The following is a 19,745-nucleotide window of genomic DNA, read 5'->3' on the forward strand; positions in this document are numbered from 1 at the left end:
GAAAACAAATGATTGATCATAATTCAATTCAATGGCTAGTCATGCAGTTGATCCATGATAATATTCAATATCAATCAGCTGAACTTGATACCAGTACATACACAGACACCTATTAATGCTGTAACAGCGATGCTACTATTCAGTAGCACATGAACATGGTTATCGCTTTTCCATAGTTGGGCAACTTTCGTAACACAAATCGGACACTTCATCATTCCAAGTACTTCCTTTCGGACTGAAGAACGCACTTCCAAAGTTATTTGACCAGGTTATTGAATAATGGTGATCGAATTAATCAATTATTTTTGAAAATTTGAAAAACTTAAAATTCGCGACCATCTGATCAAATCAAATAAGGCCAAAGTTCAAACACTTTTTAATATTACAACAGTGAATAATATGATGGTTGGAACTTGGTGCTCCTTTAACAACGTCTATTGTGGTATTGGAACTAAAGCCCTAAGGCAAGTTAAGGTGAGTGCTAGTTCAGCTGTCAAGTAATCAATCTGTGTGGGTATTCTGATCCGTTTAATTACTTGAGCTGCTAGTAATATAATGGTTTTATAATTAGTTTAACTAATTATAATACAATTAACGTCAAATATTATAAATAAGCTGGCTGATAGTGAATAAAGGATGAACATCAATTGAATTATTTGATACAGTCTTGTATGTCATTCATAATTATAATTAAAAAAAACAATGAGAATCTCAAGAACCAAGTCACTTAAAATAAATTACATTTTAAAGTGATCATGTTTGAAACCTCTGTTAATGCAGCTGCACCATTTCAAAAGAACAACATCCCTGTAATTATCAAAAGATCATGAGTATAATATATAATACTAAAATGATCACTGGTCAGTACAGTTGTTGAAATCTTTGAAATGTTAGCCCCAATATCCCACGCAGATAAAAGCACTACAAACACTAGTGGAAAGCCAATTTGATATACAGATCAACCGAACCATACAAAATAACAACACCCTCAAACTAAATTTAACCTTAGTAGATTTTTGAACTAATACATTTATATTAATGGGAAATTGTGAGTGTTTAAATACCTTTTTCGACGTTGACGTTTTGAAATTGGATAGAAGTTGAGGCGTGGTCATGTTGAGTATTAAGCGATGCTACATAGTACTAATTAATGGATTCTACATGATGTAATTACCGAAATGTCAGTATGAGGATTTGGGCTTCATGAATAGATTTTTAACTAATCGACACTTCATGCCCTATCAAAGCTGGATAAACTTATAGTTTATATGCATGAGATGGTTTGGTTGGATATGGTAAATACAAAATGACAAAAGGCTAAAGTACCATGATAGTACATTTCATAGGTTATACAAACAGCACTTCTGTATAGTAGCTCACAAAAATCAAAAGCAGAACACAGATTCACAAAGTATATCTGAATTGAGGATTCTCTCTATCTGTCAAATCTGCAAATTCTTGATTATCCAAGAAATGATCAGTACCATTTTTAATAACAAATTCATCTCTTTTCTTATTATCAAACCAATAGGAAACATATAAAATGATCAAAATAACTGTTGATAAAACATAACACACCAATACTGCTGTTTTACCAGATTGATAAGTTGGTGCTTCAGAACCTTTGAAAGTCTGAGGACCAATCAAATTACCAGCACAATAACCAACAAGATATAGTGCATTACCCACGATTTTTTTAGTATGTCCTGCAATATTGGAACTATAAATAGTTAAACAGCCAATCATACCCAGGGGGCTAACTTGCATGATGTATAATCCAACTAGTTGAACAGTAGTACTTGAAGCAAATGCCAACATTGAAGAACCAGCTATGGCAATAAACATAGCAGCAATACTAATTGGAATTCTATGCTTAACCAATCCTAGTCCATAGAAAAGTGCCATGATATTACAACCGGCAAACCCAACTGCACCTAAAGGTAAATTTAACAATAATGATTGTTTAGTATCATAACCTAGATCTGATATCAAGATACTACTAAAATTAGTAATCCCTCCATTTGGTACTTCATCAACAATACCAAAGATGAATATTAACCAAACCCTATAATCTGATAAACATTCTTTAAGTTGATACATTTTGAAAATTTTTGTACCAAAACCTTGATTATTATTTCTATTTCTTTCAACAAGATGTAATTTTTCATCTTCACTTAAAAACCAAGCTTTAGCAGGTGAATCAGGAACATAAATAACAAACATTACCCCCAGGGTAATAGTCATAACACCAATAACGACAAAGACAACTTTCCAAGCTGGTAATGTATAAGAATCTTGACGGATCCAAACTCCATAAGCAATTGAATAACCAAAAATTGTACCAAATGAAGTTGCAGAAAACCAAATACAAGTTCTAATAAATTGTTCTTCCTTTTTCCACCATTGACTTGTTAAAATAACCATAGTTGGTGTAACAATTGATTCAAAACAACCTAATAAAGTTCTTAGGGCAATAAACCCAGAATATGTCTTTGGAGTACAATTAACAGTATTTATAACACCCCAAATTATGATGAAGACACCACAAGTTTTAGCTGGTGGGAATCTTTGCACTAAATAACTTGCGAAAAACACGAAAAATAAATATCCCAAATAAAATGAAGAACCACACCAACTATACATGTTTCCCTCCATCTTGTAAAAAGATTTCAATCCCATAATTGCACCAAAACTATTTGTAACTTTATCCATATATTGGATTGCATAAAGAAATGATAAGAAGGGAACCAACATCAAGTCAATTTTCCAAGATAGTTTCCTATCTAATTTAGGATCAATTTCAAACTTGGAAGCCCTAAGGGCCAATTCCATTGCATCATCAACTTTATTAGTGTCAAGATGAATTTTCTTACCAAATTCAATGATTTCACCATTAGTTTGACTTGTTGTTGTGACGATTGGTGTTGATTTTATATCATTGTCATCAAGTTGGAGGGAAGGATTGCCCTTTTCAATATCTGACATGTTGGTGATTGGTGATATGAATTCAATTGGATAGTATGAAGTGACTATAAGTAAATATGGGCTGATTGTTGAAGATCTTCTTGGGTATATATAGGGTTCATTTTAGTGTCTTGTTGAAATCCGTCATTTGTGGTTGAGATAATGAATGATTTGATCTAAAATATCTCGAAATCTTGAGGACACCAAATAAATGAGCAAGTCATTGCATTATCAATTGCATTTTGAAGAGCTGATTGTCGTATCTTTTACCATGTTCTTGAAACCAATCTGTTTATGATAGCCGTATCGAATCGATGCAAAATGGGGAATCTGGATCTCATTCTCATCGTCAAACCCTCAAATAAGTCATCCCTTAACCATCATCACACCAATTAGTCACCAGCAATAACACCCTTTTCCCATTTTATCCTTGTGACAATGTGAACCATATCGATCTCGTTCTTTGAAGAGTTTTTCCAATAGTTTTTCCATTTCGCGAAGTGTCTAAAGCTTATCAATTGGTCGCACAACTTGACTAAAGCAGAAGTCGAGGCTATCCACAATGTTTGCCTTAAACGGAAAGTCGTGATGGCTGAAGATGGTGAAGTTGGAGTTATATATGGGCATTGGTATGCTATTGAGAGTAACAGAATCTGAATAGAGAGCCAACCATGTCCAAACCAAACTACCTCCCAGTGCCAAACTACACAAAGCCATTCTGGCTAAGTCTCCAGGACACTGACCCTTTCTCCTGTTATAAATCCTCTGAGAGAGTTCCAGCAAAGACTGACATATTGATCATTGGCTCAGGTTATGCAGGGACATCAACAGCTTACAACTTATTCAATGAGGACCCTTCATTAGACGTGACAATGGTGGAGGCCAGAACTATATGTTCAGGTGCCACTGGTAGAAACGGTGGTCATTTGAAACCGTATTGTCACAGAATGTATTTGGATTATGAAGCTGCTCATGGTCAATTTGTTGCTGCTCAAGTTGTTAATTTTGAAGTTGATCATCTATACAAGATTAAGCAAATTGTCGAGAAGGAGGAAATTGATTGTGATTTTGTCTTGACAAGAGCTTGTGATGTTTATAGAGATTCTAAAAGAATTGAAAATGATTTAAAAGCTTTTGATAAAATGATGGCTAATCCTTATGTTCGAGATGATATTAAACAAAGTATTCAAATGGTTAAAGGTGGTGATGTTGCCACTATTTCTAAAGTCCCAGATGCTAAATTATGCTTCACTTATCCTGCTGCTCATATTTGGCCATGGAAATTAATGACTGGATTGTTAAAGAAATGTGTTGCTAAAGGTTTGAAACTGTATTCAAATACACCAGTGACAAAAGTTACCAAGTCTGATAAAACTGGTGAATATATCGTGGAGACTGAGAATGGTTCAATTGTTGCTAAAAAAGTTGTATTTGCAACAAATGGTTACACCAAGGGAATTTTGAACCAATTTAATGAAGTAATTGTCCCTGTTAAAGGTCTTGTTACACATATTAAGCCAAATGATCCTTCAAAACCAATCCCACAACTACCAAACACTTATGGATTATTTGACCGTGTTGGTCTAAACAGTGATTATTTGATCAATAGATCTGATGGTGGTGTTATTGTTGGTGGTGCAAGTAATTTAATGATTAAGCCAAATGGTGATTATTCTGAATTGTTCAACGTTACAGATGATTCATATTATCCCGAGAGAGCTGCTCAACATTTACAAGGTTATATGCAAAAATTCTTCTCCACTTGGAAAGATTTCAAAACTGTTAATGATTATACTTGGAGTGGTATTTTGGGGTTCACTAATGATAAGTTCCCTTATGTTGGTGAATTGGATTTTGTTGGTATGCGAAATGCATATATCGTTGCTGGATTTTCAGGTCATGGTATGCCTAGAGTTTACCTAAGTGGTAAAGCTATCGCAGATTGTATCACTTCTGGGAAATCAATCCAACAAGTTGGTGTTGTTCCTGAATGTTTTTATGCCAGTGCAAAGAGATTAGCCAAAGCTGAACATGATTATCAAAAGGAAATTGAAAATCATATAAAGAGTCGTTTGTGAGATTACACAAGAAACAAGTCATAACTTCATTATAAATTATATTTAAAACCCAGGAAGTGGTGGTGGGAAATATAGCGGATAATCATCAATATTAATTTTTTCTCTAGCTTCTTTTTCCCTTAATAATCTCTCTTCTTGTTGTTTCTTCTTTACTTCTTTCTTTTCTTCCCTTTTCCTTTTTATCTCAGTAGTTGAGGTGGTGAAACTGTTCTTCATATCATTTGGAAACATTAATTCACCAGCAATTCTAGGTCTAACCCTTCTAAACAAAATATAATCCGTCTCTTTAGCACTAAAATTTGGAGCTACACCATGATGAGAAAAATCATGATGTCTTGGAACAAACACTTCAGACATGAATTTAGCACCTTCAGCATCGAATTCATGATTTATGAAAATATTTGGAACCTCACCTAATCTATTAAACATTTCTCCAATGAAATTTTTGTGAACATCTCCTTTATAAGTAACGTACATTGTATCTAACTCATATGGCTCGATTGGTAGCACCACTGATTTGAAGAATTGATTATATTTGATATCAAATGAATAACAAGTTGCACTGGTCTTGATGATTATCGAATATGATTCATTACCTGTTGATATAACAATGATTTTAAGATTATCTGGGAATATCGTCACAATGGAAACATCAGAGATCCTGGTTTCCAACGGATTGTGGCCAATCACACGGTGGAACAGCGTGGCCATTTGGCTCACCACTTCTAGTCTCGATGTTATGACTCTTTCCATTCTTTTGAGCTTTTGAAATTTGGTGAAGTACAATTGATTTAGTATCTGGTTATCTTTTTATTGATCATGTTCTCGAGGATTGAAAAAAAAAAATCGAAATCTGAAACCATCTTTTAACGTACAGAATCATCAACACACCAAAAATGTCCTCGAGAAGAGTGGGAATAACCATGAATCCAGAGCGATCTGGATCTGAGAGAATGGTGAGATCCAAATTGGAATTGGTGCTGTTCATGGCAAGTTTTTCTCAAAGGGCCACTGGGTTCAAGATCGTGAAGGAAGTGAAGGATCAAAATTGCAGAATCATCTATTTCGATGATGGTGGTCCAATACAGGCCATTGATTTGGGTACAGACGAAGATTTCATACTCAATATAGATACACACCAGGGGAAAATCCCCGTGGAGGTGAAGTATTCGAAATATTTCAAATCATTACCATTGCCAGTTAGTGAAAAATTTTTGGATAATGAAGCTGATGAGATAAGTGATGCCTTTTTAAACTATTGCATGCAAGAGATTATGAGAAAGACAACAGAGTTCAATGAACTGGAGCATGGGAAAGGTTCTGGTATTAACCATCGTTCCAATGATGAAGATGCTCTGTCATATTATGAAATGAAGAGATTTTATACACAACTTGTCACTCCTTGGTTTTGTCAAAAATATATCCCAAAGAGAATAGTGGAGAAATTGTCAAGTTCTGAAAGTGAAGAGGATGAGGAGGAAGAAATTGAAGATGTTAAAAATAAAAAGTCAAATGGTAAAAGTAAAAATAATAAGAAAGAAGGTAAAAAAAAAGTTGAAGAACCTTTAGAAGATTATACCCAGGGCCCCATAATATATCCAGATATCCCTTCAGGAGGTAAAAGTGGTGCCTTGTTTGGAATAGATAAAGGTCATCCATTTGGAAGATTGAGCTGAGCTTAATAGTAATGACAGTTTTAATGGATTATGAATTGATAAGTATGAGTCTTGTATCACTACCGCATCGCACTACGATCATTGACATTTTGTGATTAGTTCACATTTGTAATACATAATAATATTTATTAAAATAATTCATAATTTCATTGGTAAAGCAATTTCAAAAACTAATCAACTTCAAATAAACCAGTATCTCTTGGTTCATCTTCTTCATCATCACTATTGCCATTCATCATATCAGCAACTCTAGCCATAATTTCTTCAAGAGACATATGTTCCAATCTTTCCATAAATGAGGCAAATCCTTGTGGGTCTTGTTGACGGTAAAGATCCATTACACGAAGTGTCATATCATCAAATTGAGAAGGATCAATGTGGCGTGCAGTAATTTCAGGGTGATTGTCATGATCAGTATCATGATGATGATCATGAACATGACCTGCAAAGTTTTCAAATGGACAGCTCATTTCACTTGTCACGGATTGACCATTTTGTTGTTGTCCAATTGCTATTCTCACTTCTGTTGGTGATCTTATAGTTCTGAAATTTTCACTTCCTGTAACGAGGTCCAATAATGGTTTAATTGGAATAAATCTTTTTGTAATGGTATCAAATCTTTCGAAATAAAGACCAATATTCGAACAAGAATCAACCATCTGTGCAACATCTTCAATTGTTGGGATATAAGCCACAGTATCTGTTGGTGCAAAACTACCCCTTATAATTGAACCAACTCTTGTATCCATTATCAAATATTCATCAATCATATCACTTGATCGATCATCAGCCATATTACAACCAAGAACAATACATTTAACACCTTGATCAGCAATTAAAGTTTGACCTGGGAAATAACATGGTAATCTTTTTGAATTTTCAATTTTTTCAATTAAATCATATCTTCTTAAAATTAATGATTGAACAACCGTGGAAAAAGTTTCCAAACATTCTTTTTGAATCATAGCCTTAGATTTATTTCTGAAAAAAATTGGATTATGTATAACCCCCAATTCATATGGTAAAGTATGACTTAGGAAATATAGAAACATATCTTTAGGAGTACTAAAAGTTCCACCAGAATTTAAGGGATATGACATAAACCCAACTGTTTCAGATCTAATAGAATGGAAATAAGTTTGTACAGCTATTAAATGAGATTCATCAAGTTCATAATTTGATCTAGGATAAAGTTCTTTTTTAGTTTTCCCTTCTTCAATTAATAATCTTGGTTTTACCCCATGAATATCAATAGCATATTCTGTAAAGAGTTCCCCCGCAGAGAATGGTCTTAGCAATGTAGCGACTGGTTCAGTAATACCGAAAGCAGCTAAACTTGCCTGGTAATCAGAAGTACTTAGGGCCGTTAATTTGATGTTGTGATGAATTCTAAAATATGGGGGTGCTTTAACATAAGAAAATCCTTCTCGATAAGAGTTATCTTTAACTTTCATCATCCCATTTGCATGTATAAAGTCCATTTCACCCATAGTGAATTTTAAAAGAAGGCATTTCACACCAAATTCTCTGGCAATTTTTTCCACAATGGCTAATCTAATCAATGGGAAACCTAAATTTTCACCAGCATAAACTCTCAAAATTGAAGAATCTTCTGTATACATGGTATGAGTATATTTACCACCATTTAGCTTACCAACTTCTTCAATGAAAATATCATGAATCTTGACGATTTTTTTGGTAGGATTTAATTTAAGAAACGCTAAATCATAACGTAATCTCTCTTTAACGTTATTCATAATCAATTTTCTATAATGAAGTAAATTTTCAAAAGCTTTATCACCATGACTCATTATAAAGAAGAATTGTTCCATACTACCAAAAATTTGATTAATTGTTCCATCTGGATTATTTTCCAAAGCATCAAAATATCTATAAATTGATTTTCTTCTTGTAACTTCCAAGATAATTTTTGCAAAATAACCAACTCTTAAATTTTTTTCAGGGTTTGGGCGCTTTAATAGTTTATTCAAAACTGGAGTTAGTCTTGTACCATATTTATCACTAAATGAATAAATTAAATCAAGGGTTTGTTTATCTGAAAGTTGACCTGTTTGAATCTTACGTAATTTAACTTGCACATTTTTATCTTCCCTTGATCTTTGTAAGAAATATTTGAAATCCACAACGGTTTGCTTCATCTGCTCTTCTTGTAATTGATCATCATAAACTAACCATCTTTTCAGTGAAGTTTCTCTCCAGTTTGGTAATGATTCAATGGTTTTCTTGGTTTTCTTGTTGACTAGTCGAAGCTTCAACAAGTCCCTGTTGCTCAGACGGTCTGTGATGCAATGAAGCGCGTCAAATGGAAGTTCCCAGATATTGAAGCTCATTTGTTTAATGGTCTTTGAGGCCAGTTGATTATTGGACGGTGATGAAACAAATCTTAGAACAATGGCTGTTTTATTTTTCTTTTTTGATCCAAGGAAATTATTGGTCTGATTTTTTTTCGCGTTTGTTGATTCGCGAAAAATCTAGGGTCATGATTTTAAGCGAGTTTAAGCTTGAGATCCAGAGAAAGAAATGATTGATTAGCTCAGTTTTAGATGGTTATAGATTAATTACGTGTATTGTAAAAGGATTCTATAGTATCATCTTGAACTTGTTCTTTTTCAGTAACGAATCACGTTCATGGGCTTGGAACGTGGCATCGATTATTGGCTCAACACCTTCAATAAACTCATCCTCTGGAATGTTTGACTTGGGTCCAACAAAAGTCTTGCTCTTGACAGCATAGAAATACACAATTGATAAGACCCAGATACCAATGTTGATAACAGCTGCATAGTTCATTTGTGAAGCATCCATGATATGTTTTCTAGATGGGAAAAATGACAGTATCATAATCAAATATTGTGAGAAAATAGATATTGTAACAACTATTGGAGATAATCTATCACCTAGATAGAAACAACCTGGTTTGAAAGAACCATTCTCAGATATCAAACGAAGAACTTGAGGTGTAGACCAACTCAAATAATTTCCAATAATACCAATTGAAAATAACGCATTAGCTGCAACAGGTCCTGCCAATATCAATAACCCAATAACTAATGAAAACAAAGCACATACAATTGTAGCTCTTAGGGGGACCTTCAACTCTTTGTGCACAACTTTAATAAACCAGGAAAATGGTAATCCATCATCTCTCGAAAATGCCCAAACTTGTCTTGATGTTGCAGTTAATGCACTTGCTGACATGAAAAATTGACAAACGGCTGATAATGAAATGAAAACAACTGCCCAATTCTTACCTAAAGAATCATAAAATATTTGAGCTAATGGTTGTCCAGTAGCTGAATCTATAATTAACTTTAAATCTGGATTGATACACGCTCCAATTACTATCAATATAACAAACCCTGTTATCCAACATGTTGTTATGGATGCAATTATACCAAATGGAATAGCTCTTGATGGATTTTTAACTTCTTCAGCCATGTGTATACAACTATCAAATCCACTAACAACCCAAGCACAACCTCCTAATCCAAATTGAATAAAAGCCCAACCTGATGGCCAATCACTAAAATTTTGAAAGTTTTTGATAATAAATGAGGAATCATTAAACTGAGAATTTTTAGCAGTACCAGTTGGTAAGGCAATGAAGAATAATACAATCAGTCCAATATTAGCAATGATTGAAGTAGTTTGTAATTTAGATATAGCTGATGAGGCAAAACTTGTAACCAATAACTCTGCAATTATACCTAAAACGAAAACACAATAAACTTTCAAATCATTTAGTATGAACCCACCATCTGTTGCCAAATAAATCGCAGCCAATATCTGTTCTGCTAATCCATAAGTTATGGAACATACACCACCTATCAACGCCATTGAATTTGAAATCCCCACAACAAATGATAAAATGTTTTTCCAACCTGGAGGTGCAAAATGATGTGTCCAATAATATAACCCACCAGATGTTGGAATAGCAGATGCCAATTCACTCATTGCAATACCCATTGTTAATATCATAAACCCAGATATAAACCAACCCCAAAGTAATGTAAACATCCCACCTGTTAAACCAATCCCCATTACTGTGGCAATACTTGGTAATAATCCCATAATGGAAAATGCTATGCCAAACACTTGTAATGTTCCAAATGTTCTGTTTAATTCTTGTTTATACCCAAACTCTGCTAATAAATCCTCTGCATCATTATTGAAACCATTATCAACTTGTTGATCTAATTGATAAAATGAATTATCTATTGATCTTGATGATGCAGTGAAATCAGAATGCTTCTTCATCATTCTTGGCCAACAAGAACGCGTTTCAATAAAATCAAAAGGTTGACAGAACCAAAACAAAATTTTCATATTAAATCCTATTTCATGTCAAAAGTGTAAACGGAATTCAAAACCTCATCGCTTGCCTCTTTTGGAAGGTGAACTGGGAGATAAGATTTCACCGTTATCTGGGACTAGGTGATTGTATATTAGGGACTAGACTTCATTTTTGCTGGAGTCTCAAAGTCTAAATGGTCTGAAGGGTCTGATATCATCAATTACAATATTTGTAGAACATTTCAACAATTTAAACTCATATACTATTCAGAATAGTGATACACATGTTTGGTAATAAGTTGTGATCTTTCATTATTAGATTGTCCTTGTTTTAATTTGGTTCAAATCCACTTAATGGAGGTGGATTATAAATTGGATACTTCTCTTCAACATTAATTCTAGATCTTTCCTCCTGTTCCCTTCTCTCTTTTTCCTCCATCTCTTTACGCTTCTTTTCCTTTTGAACAGCTCTTTTCTTTGCCTTTTGTTCCTTTTTTTCTTTAGCTTTCTCCTCTTCTCTTGTTTTCTCTCTTTCATCCATTGGAAATAATATTTCACCAGCTAATGTTGGTTTAATAATTTCATAAATAAGCATATCCAATTCTTCTTTAGTGAACTTTGGTTCTTCATCTCTTTGCTTATATGCACGTTGAGCAGGTAACAATTTATTATTTATAAAATCTAATTGTTTCTTTGTACGACCAGCTTTAATATCTTTAGGTATTTCTCCAATTCCTGTAAATGCGAATCCAATAAATAGATTGACAGCAAAAGTCTTTTTATTTATAAAATATTCGTCAACTGCCTTTGGTGTAATTGGTAATCGTAGATTTGGAAATAAATTTTCATAACCAGCTTGTAATGTATAAGCTTCCTCGCCATTCATATAAATGATAGTATAGTCACCACTAGGTATTAGAAGAACAATTAATCTCTTATTATTGTTGAATTTTGTAATCATTGATGATGCTTCCATTGATGATTCAAGTATTTGATACCCTAGAGCTCTGTAAAGAAACGAAGCGGCATGATTGATAACTTCAATCTTGTTAGTGAAGTTGGAAGGGTTATGGATGGCCATGGCTCAAATTGTATGGGTCAATTGTAGTTTGTTTATGAATTATTTGATGTTTGATGAAACTTGTTCATGGCTTGATGAGCTTTTTTTTTTCAAAGTACCCAATTTTGAATTTTCGCGAATTATGAGAAGCGCTACACAAATGGGATGTCGTAAAATCATGAGTATATATTGGTTTATTCAACATGAAACTTGATGGAAGCCCAATTTGTATCTTTTCCAACTGTCTTTTAATAAGTGTCCTTGTGGTTTTGACATTGGTGTTGCCACATACCCCGAGAAGCAGTTAATGGTTTATTGCCGGCTCCTCTTGAATTACTTGGATGGTTCCCAATGAAATGCTAATTTAAGGATCTCCCAAATGGATGACCACCTATTCCTTTGAATTCTAAACTTTTCCCACCGAAAGGTACATCTGGATATTCTATATCGGCTTTTTTCTCTTGTTTTTCAGTTGGTTCCGGTATTGCACCAATATCTAACTCTTTTTTTATAGGTAACGAAAATTCCATTGCCGCAAAATTATCAGCCAGTTCTTCCAAATCACTTTCACTAGATACATCCTCATCATTTTCACTTTGACTATCCACTTTAGTGGAAGAAGTGTTCTGTTGAAATTTTTTGTAAAAAATTGGTATCATTAAATTCCCGGAAAACTCTCTGAATGACTTATAAGTGTTATATTGGGTTGATTGTTTGAAAACAAAATCTCTATTACGTTGAAGCATCAAAACCTTAAACTTTTCAGTAACTTCCTGTTGTAATCTGGTAACTTTTTGTTGGAGTGGTGTTGGGTTAGTAACACCAATCATAGTTAATAGTTGGGAACTATGAACTGGGAATTGAATTTCGGGTAGATAGTTATTGTAACTCAAGATCATATTGATATGTAAGTCCTCTGAGACGTTTGCATTGAAAAGATATTCATCCTCTCCTATCTGTATCAATGAAATTCTAAGATCTTTTTTGATTTTGGATTGTAAAGTTAATGATCGAGAATCATTTATAACGTCTTCTTTTTCACCTTCCTCCACAAAGAACGACATATAGATGTACCCACAAGTCACAAGGAACAGCACATCTACCTTTCTTACAAGCCAATTAACATTCATTTTGGGTTAGAAAGGTCTGAATAGACTTATGGTTGGAGAATGTTCAATAAGCATCCCTTTGGTTTGAAAATTAAAGGTACAATTATTGACACGCAAAACATGACAGATTACACAGCTACTATGTTTAAATTGATTGAATTTATCTAATTTTGTAAACACACAGACATTACAGATTTCAAGTGATACGCACAGCTAGCCTGTAGCTCTGATGGCTACTAGATTCAGTTGTTATGCTAAAGACAAAAAGCTGATAATTTCAAGCATGATGAGTAGCATAAAGCTTCACTTTCAAATTAGCATATGGAGACACTATGCGGATCAAGACTTGCATAAACACTTGAATCAAAGGTCCTGGGCACACCCAAATATTAAGAGACCAAACATTGTCACTTAAATCCTTTGAAGACAGAAGGCGGAAACGCTTTAGCTCAACCATTTTCCAAATGGGTTTCCACCAATTCCTTTGAAGTCCAAGCTTCTTCCACCAAATGGCACTTCTGGGTAATTCAAAGGTACACTAACCTCTGAATGTGCTTTCGGTTCTCGTGTATCACTTTTCCCGGTTTTTGAATATGTCATGCCATTTGTCTTGAAATCTTTCTCTTTCTCTGTTTCATCATCTGTTCCATCGTCACTTGATGAAGAATCATTATCAAATTCCTGCTCGTTTGATCTAATTGCCAGCTGAAGCTTATATGCAGAGTCTCTATAAAATTTCGGCATCAATACATATCCCAAAAACTCTCTCATTGGGTAATATAAAGCACGCAATGGGTTAGCATCCCAAGCGTCATCCTTTATCTCAAATTTGGCAAGATAATCATTAACATAACGGCGAAGATCTTCCTCAAGCATTTGTGCTCTGCGCTGGTACGGATGGGAAGCACACCCTGGCTTGGGTAAAATATTAAGAGCATCTATTGGTAACGGAAGCTCCGATAAATATTTGTTGTAACTAAAAATTTTATTAATGAACAGTTCTTTAGTGAAATGCACATTCATAAAAAAAGTATCTTCATCAAACTGAACTAATGATAGTCTAATATCTTTTTGCACTTTGGATTGTAAAGTAATTGATCTTGCATCATATTTGTATTCTGTTTCTTGAGGTGGAGTAGCGTGTTGGAGGTACACCACATAAACAAGTCCACAAGTGAGCGTGTACATTGCATTCAGCTTATCATATATCATACTACTATTACTCCCTGGATAGTTACTCATTTTATTATTCAAATTTTCAGTCAATCTTTTGGTGTTTTAATAATGGTTGGAAATAGGCTCTTGAACCAGTCGAAGTTGTTTCATGATTTTTTTATTATGTCCGCCCAAGTTATTGACACGTAAATAATGACATAGTACAAATTGTCTTTTTGAAGAAGAGTAAGCAGGTACAGTGCAGTCATGAGAAAATTGTATTGTTGATCCATTAATTGAAACGAAGTTTATAAATGCATACGTGTAACGTCTAGTCTATAGTCCATCTGAGATAGGGCTGGCTATTTGTTGATTTTCCAAACGGATTCCCTTTCCCAACTCCAAAATCTATTGAGCTTTGACCTCCAAAGGGAATAGGAGGATACAGTATTGGTAGAAGAGATTCTTCCTCAGCCAAATGCGAAGCATCTTTTTTCGGTGCTTCGCGTGTTGATCTATCGGGCGTTCGTCCATTGATTCCAATATTGTCATCACTTTCGTCAATTTCTTCAGTGTCATCACCATCATCTTCTTCTTCATCGCCATCAATATCAAATCCAGTTTCAGTATGATCATTGGAAGGAGTGTAATAAATCTTTTGTACTCCTTGCTTGTAAAATTCACGGGTAATGTAAGTGCACACAAATTCCTTCTCAGTAAACCCACTATTTAGTTCAGCTGCATGATCATTATAGTATTTGAATCTTTGTTCATAAGTTTCTAGTAAGTGTGTCATATATCTGTGAGTCATGTCTCCCCAGATAGTTCTATTATTTGGATCTTGAGCTGACATTTGTAAATGATCAATAGGACGTGGTAAACCTTGGAAAAAATCACTGTATTTAATAAGGATTGACATTGGGGGTCTCATTGCAACCATGGCATTTATCAAATAAGTTTCTTCATCAAGCATGATAACGGTGAACCTCAATTGACGAGTTGAAATCTGTTCTGCTGTAAAAACATTTGAGGCGCTATGATCTATATGGAGGCCTTCAATTTCGTTTTTCTTCAAATAACGGCCAGCAAAAAGCATGGTTATTATCTGACCTTCATAACATATCACGTCAAATTTGGTATGAAGAAGCATGCTGGCTGCCAATGGTTGTCATTAGATTTGACTCCAATGGAACTGCGTTGGAAAAAGGTCTTGTTTACAAAGAAGCCAATTTTATTTTTTTTAATTATTAGCGGGCCGCGGCCAATGAGGCGACCGAGTGAATTGGCAGAAGAAGTTACTAAACATTAAAAGCATTCAAAAACTCATATATTTCATTTATAACTAGCAATTAAAACTACTCATTCATATATCAGTCTTGTATCCTTATGGCCACTGTGTGATATTTTGGAATTGCAAAGTTTCGACCTCAAAGACTTTCCAGAAGTCAATTGAAGTTCAAACTATTGGCAAAATAAATCCTGTGACCGTCAACAGAAAAGTAGTCTATTTGAGCAAAAAAAGTAAGCTAATAATATTTTCCATTCTCTTCACTTCAAGTGAATTGAGCTCGTAGTTTAATTCACCCGTTACCATTGTTACTAATAAAATGGCTGTTCTCTTGAAAATTTCCCAAAAGGATTTCCTTTACCAACTCCAAAATAGAAAGGACTTTGACCACCAAATGGTACTGGTGGGTAAATGATTGGTAACTGTTCAATTTTTCCATTCATAAATGGGTGCTTTTCTTTTGGTGGGTTGTTTCCCGTAGATGATGGAACTGAGGTGTTGAAAGTTTGTTCGTTTGCTTCAAAACTATCAATTTCATCGGCGCTGGTAGAATCACTATCATCACTCTCATCAATTTGTCTGTTTGTATTTTTGTAATAAATTTTTTCAATCCCCTTTGCGATAAACTCGCGGCTAATACAAGTAGATATAAATTCTCTATTTCCCCCAGACATAATAATCTCAAGTGCATACTCTTCATGATACCCAAAAGCTGCTTCATACTTATCCTTCAAGAATCCCAAAAATCTTGCATTCATTTCTCTATAAGGAGTTGTTGGGAGATCAGCTCTGGCTGATATTTCAAGGTTACTGATAGGAAGCGGTAAGCCTTCAAAATAATCACTGTATTTGACATTCACAGAGATTGGAGGGTGCATACCGATTGTTGAATTTATTAAAAAATGATCATCATCCAGTTTAATAATTGAATATCTAAATTTCCCTTCAGCTTCTAAAGTGAAAACCGTTGTATCTGGTCCAAGAAAAGATCCATCTGACCCATAATTCATCACTTTAAATTCATCTTTCTGAATTACGCCAATATGAGATTTGGCAAATAACATGGTGAACAATTGTCCTTGGTAACATATCACTTGAAACTTGGTAGATAGATCTAAACGAGACATGTTTTGGAGTCTGAATGTGGTGGTGTGTCTTGGTATTGATTTTAACATCAGATCTGATTGTATTTTTCTTCAGGCTACAAAAACCCGTGGAATTTGACAGAAACTACAACAAATTACTCGACAAAAAAACACCATTCAATTTCCATTCAACTAAATGAAACCACCGCCAAAGCCACTTGATCTTCCAAATGGAGTTCCACTTCCTCCAAATGGACCAGCTCCACTATTGCGACCAAGTCCCATTCCACCTGGTAAACCTTTCCCCACAGCATCAAAATCATCTCTTCCCAGTGGATCATCATATCTTGAGCCTGGTGGATGATCACCTCTACCCTCTAGTCCACCTCTACCACCTGATGGTTGTCTAAATAATGGGTGGTTTCTATCTGGAATCATACCTCCTGATTGAGAACCAGCTTCTGGACCCAAATTTGGTCTCATTGGAGGATATTGACCAAATGGATGTAAATCACGATCACCAATTGGAGCATATGGTGAAGAGGATGAAGGTCTTTGGATAAAATCCTCATGGATTTTGCGACGTTGTAATTCATATTCATCATCAAATTTTGGTAACTCCTCGGGCAATGGTTTGGATGAAGATTTCATGGAGCTTGATGAAGAACCTGTTGTTTGTGGATCGGTTCTCTCTGAAAACATTGGTCTTCCACCAATAGTTGGTTTAGCAATATCAATAAAAGTTTTTGTATCTTGTTCACTCAACTCAACTTTTTCTGATTTTTGAAATTTCTGGAAAGCAGGTATTAAAATACTAGTATAAAAATCTGTCCATTCCGCATTTTCTCCAATTGCGCTTTTAGTGATAGTTTCATAAACCTTACCTGCATCACCAAATGACTTTAATAAATGATCCAATAAAGAACCTTTCCTATCGGCACTGTAATTTTCAGCTACAAAACGTTCCAAAGTTGATTCTTGAACTGGTAATTGTATACTAGCAAAGAAATGGTCATATTTAATAATTGCCGAAAGCGTAATGTTACTGATGGTGGATGTGAATAAAAAGTTTTCATCATTATCATCTAGTTTAACAACAGTGAACACATTTGGGATACCTCTTTTTGGTTCTATTGATATTGACACAATGGAATTTTTATCTTTTAGTTGAGTATGGATGGTCTGATTGGCATCCATAATGGTCAAGCAAGCCGCATGGCTCAGAACTTCTAGCTTGGTAGTAAATGCCATATTTTGAGGATTGTTTTTGAATTCAATTGAAAATTGCTGATGATGTTTTAATTCAAATTGCCATCTCAAATCTAAAACAATATCAATTCGCGAAATCTCGACTCACTGGTTTTTTACCCGGCAACTCAGCAAGGGCTTCGCGAATTCGATTTGTGCGCGAATCCGTTTTCCCAGAATCAGAAAAAAGAGGCCACAAGAGAAAAGTTGAGAAGGAGTTTTGTTCGTTGAATCCTTCAAATCAAGTGAAATTTATAAACACAATTGATCGTGTGTGTGATCCTAATTGTTATCCATATATTTGATTATTCACAGCTCAAGATTATGACAACAACAGTGCCAAAGATTTATTCATTCAGTGAATTTGCCGGTGTTGCTGATGCGGTGGCCAACCATGTGATTAATGCTCAAAATCAAGCTTTAGCCAATAGTTTACCAAGTAATAATTCAACAACTTCAGTTCAAAATCTACAAACATTAACTTCACATTCAATTCCTCGTCAAGACCCATCAACAGAAAGTTCTAATAGTAATTCTAATCTTAATACAACAGCTACAACAACACCCAGTGCATCATCCACAAATTTAGCAAGTTCTGGGAGTGGTGTAACCAAGACATCTAAAAAGGCTAAAGAGAAAGCTATTAATAAACGTTTCAAGATTGCAATCTCTGGTGGTTCATTAATAAGTGTATTAGCTCAAGGATTATTGAAAAGAGATGATGTTGTATGGGATAAATGGGATATTTATTTTGCAGATGAACGTTTAGTACCATTTAATGATTCGAATTCAAATTATGGATTAGCCAAGATGGAAATTTTTGATAAATTAAAAGAATTGGGTAAACCTCAACCCAAAGTTTATCATATTGATGAATCATTATTAGATGATGCACAAGCTGTTGCAGATGCTTATGAAAAAGTTTTAATTAAAGGATTTGCAAATAAAGATTCTGTTAGATTACCTTTATTTGATTTATTTTTATTAGGTTGTGCACCAGATGGTCATATCGCATCAATTTTCCCAAATGATCATGAAGTATTGAGAGAAAAATTTGCTTGGGTTGTTCCTGTGGAAAATGCACCATCAGGTCCAAGTAGAAGAATTACATTAACAATACCTGTTATATGTCATTCACATCGTGTTTCATTTGTCGTGGAAGGTGCTGTTAAAGCTTCAATTGTTAAAGTGATTATGGAAAGACCTGAAAAGGGATTACCAGCATCTATTGTTAATGAAGGATCTGCAGGTAGAATTGCATGGTTTGTTGATAAGGATGCTTTAGCAGAAACTTATTTTGGTTAATGAGAATAATGTTTAACTATAGTTGAATATAATGTGTATTTAATTTTCTTTTATTTATCTTGTGAGTGAGTATATGAAGGAGAAATTTGCTTTTGTTTGTGTTTTCTGAGTTTAAAGTTGGTTTGGTTTTATTTATTTTTATATATCTACAGCATAATTTTGAGATGATATTTTGTTTGAGTTGATTATTCCCACTAAATTTCCAGATGGTGTTTTGATTTGTATATTAATTGAAGTTTAAAATGAAGTTGAATGTTGTTTACACGGTTGATTTTTGATTGAGATTGACAATAATTTAGCTGTAAACAGCTGAGCTGTTAACTAAATAGTCATATCTATTGAAAGAGTCACAGTTGGTAATATAGGATTAAATTTTTAAGACAAATATTCTGGATATAAGTGGCCGTGTTTGACGTTGTAGTTAAAATCGCTACGGCCGAGTTACTCGGAGTCTCGGTGGATG

General features: G+C 34.4%; 13 protein-coding genes across 13 annotated transcripts; 3 read left to right on the plus strand and 10 right to left on the minus strand.

The window, feature by feature from the left end:
* Positions 1–1,404: 1,404 nt before the first annotated feature.
* Positions 1,405–2,985, minus strand: WICANDRAFT_62981 (uncharacterized protein; the record flags this gene model as incomplete). The annotated part of the gene is made up of 1 exon (XM_019183470.1): positions 1,405–2,985. One exon carries the CDS (start codon positions 2,983–2,985, stop codon positions 1,405–1,407), a length of 1,581 nt encoding a protein of 526 aa, XP_019039630.1.
* A 650-nt stretch (positions 2,986–3,635) lies between these two features.
* On the plus strand, positions 3,636–5,042 carry WICANDRAFT_62982 (NAD(P)/FAD-dependent oxidoreductase; the record flags this gene model as incomplete). Its single annotated transcript, XM_019183471.1, has 1 exon — positions 3,636–5,042. One exon carries the CDS (start codon positions 3,636–3,638, stop codon positions 5,040–5,042), a length of 1,407 nt encoding a protein of 468 aa, XP_019039631.1.
* A 42-nt stretch (positions 5,043–5,084) lies between these two features.
* WICANDRAFT_79023 (uncharacterized protein) lies at positions 5,085–5,795 on the minus strand (the record flags this gene model as incomplete). The annotated part of the gene is made up of 1 exon (XM_019184822.1): positions 5,085–5,795. One exon carries the CDS (start codon positions 5,793–5,795, stop codon positions 5,085–5,087), a length of 711 nt encoding a protein of 236 aa, XP_019039632.1.
* Positions 5,796–5,938: 143 nt separating this feature from the next.
* WICANDRAFT_79024 (uncharacterized protein) lies at positions 5,939–6,718 on the plus strand (the record flags this gene model as incomplete). Its single annotated transcript, XM_019184823.1, has 1 exon — positions 5,939–6,718. One exon carries the CDS (start codon positions 5,939–5,941, stop codon positions 6,716–6,718), a length of 780 nt encoding a protein of 259 aa, XP_019039633.1.
* A 170-nt stretch (positions 6,719–6,888) lies between these two features.
* Positions 6,889–9,069, minus strand: WICANDRAFT_79025 (F-box protein; the record flags this gene model as incomplete). The annotated part of the gene is made up of 1 exon (XM_019184824.1): positions 6,889–9,069. The coding sequence occupies one exon, from the start codon at positions 9,067–9,069 to the stop codon at positions 6,889–6,891; it is 2,181 nt and encodes a 726-aa protein (XP_019039634.1).
* A 250-nt stretch (positions 9,070–9,319) lies between these two features.
* On the minus strand, positions 9,320–10,999 carry WICANDRAFT_79026 (uncharacterized protein; the record flags this gene model as incomplete). Its single annotated transcript, XM_019184825.1, has 1 exon — positions 9,320–10,999. The coding sequence occupies one exon, from the start codon at positions 10,997–10,999 to the stop codon at positions 9,320–9,322; it is 1,680 nt and encodes a 559-aa protein (XP_019039635.1).
* Positions 11,000–11,363: 364 nt separating this feature from the next.
* Positions 11,364–12,113, minus strand: WICANDRAFT_79027 (uncharacterized protein; the record flags this gene model as incomplete). Its single annotated transcript, XM_019184826.1, has 1 exon — positions 11,364–12,113. The coding sequence occupies one exon, from the start codon at positions 12,111–12,113 to the stop codon at positions 11,364–11,366; it is 750 nt and encodes a 249-aa protein (XP_019039636.1).
* A 338-nt stretch (positions 12,114–12,451) lies between these two features.
* WICANDRAFT_79028 (uncharacterized protein) lies at positions 12,452–13,222 on the minus strand (the record flags this gene model as incomplete). Its single annotated transcript, XM_019184827.1, has 1 exon — positions 12,452–13,222. One exon carries the CDS (start codon positions 13,220–13,222, stop codon positions 12,452–12,454), a length of 771 nt encoding a protein of 256 aa, XP_019039637.1.
* A 423-nt stretch (positions 13,223–13,645) lies between these two features.
* WICANDRAFT_79029 (uncharacterized protein) lies at positions 13,646–14,443 on the minus strand (the record flags this gene model as incomplete). Its single annotated transcript, XM_019184828.1, has 1 exon — positions 13,646–14,443. One exon carries the CDS (start codon positions 14,441–14,443, stop codon positions 13,646–13,648), a length of 798 nt encoding a protein of 265 aa, XP_019039638.1.
* Positions 14,444–14,708: 265 nt separating this feature from the next.
* On the minus strand, positions 14,709–15,209 carry WICANDRAFT_92853 (uncharacterized protein; the record flags this gene model as incomplete). The annotated part of the gene is made up of 1 exon (XM_019186384.1): positions 14,709–15,209. A coding segment is annotated over one exon (501 nt), but the record flags the coding sequence as incomplete, so codon positions are not given.
* A 746-nt stretch (positions 15,210–15,955) lies between these two features.
* On the minus strand, positions 15,956–16,771 carry WICANDRAFT_79031 (uncharacterized protein; the record flags this gene model as incomplete). Its single annotated transcript, XM_019184829.1, has 1 exon — positions 15,956–16,771. The coding sequence occupies one exon, from the start codon at positions 16,769–16,771 to the stop codon at positions 15,956–15,958; it is 816 nt and encodes a 271-aa protein (XP_019039640.1).
* A 150-nt stretch (positions 16,772–16,921) lies between these two features.
* FUB1 (Fub1p) lies at positions 16,922–17,926 on the minus strand (the record flags this gene model as incomplete). Its single annotated transcript, XM_019183472.1, has 1 exon — positions 16,922–17,926. The coding sequence occupies one exon, from the start codon at positions 17,924–17,926 to the stop codon at positions 16,922–16,924; it is 1,005 nt and encodes a 334-aa protein (XP_019039641.1).
* Positions 17,927–18,301: 375 nt separating this feature from the next.
* Positions 18,302–19,282, plus strand: SOL1 (Sol1p; the record flags this gene model as incomplete). The annotated part of the gene is made up of 1 exon (XM_019185684.1): positions 18,302–19,282. One exon carries the CDS (start codon positions 18,302–18,304, stop codon positions 19,280–19,282), a length of 981 nt encoding a protein of 326 aa, XP_019039642.1.
* Between the last annotated feature and the right edge of the window lie 463 nt (positions 19,283–19,745).

This window comes from Wickerhamomyces anomalus, assembly GCF_001661255.1.
Source record: "Wickerhamomyces anomalus NRRL Y-366-8 unplaced genomic scaffold WICANscaffold_3, whole genome shotgun sequence".
Lineage (NCBI taxonomy): Eukaryota > Fungi > Ascomycota > Saccharomycetes > Phaffomycetales > Wickerhamomycetaceae > Hansenula > Hansenula anomala.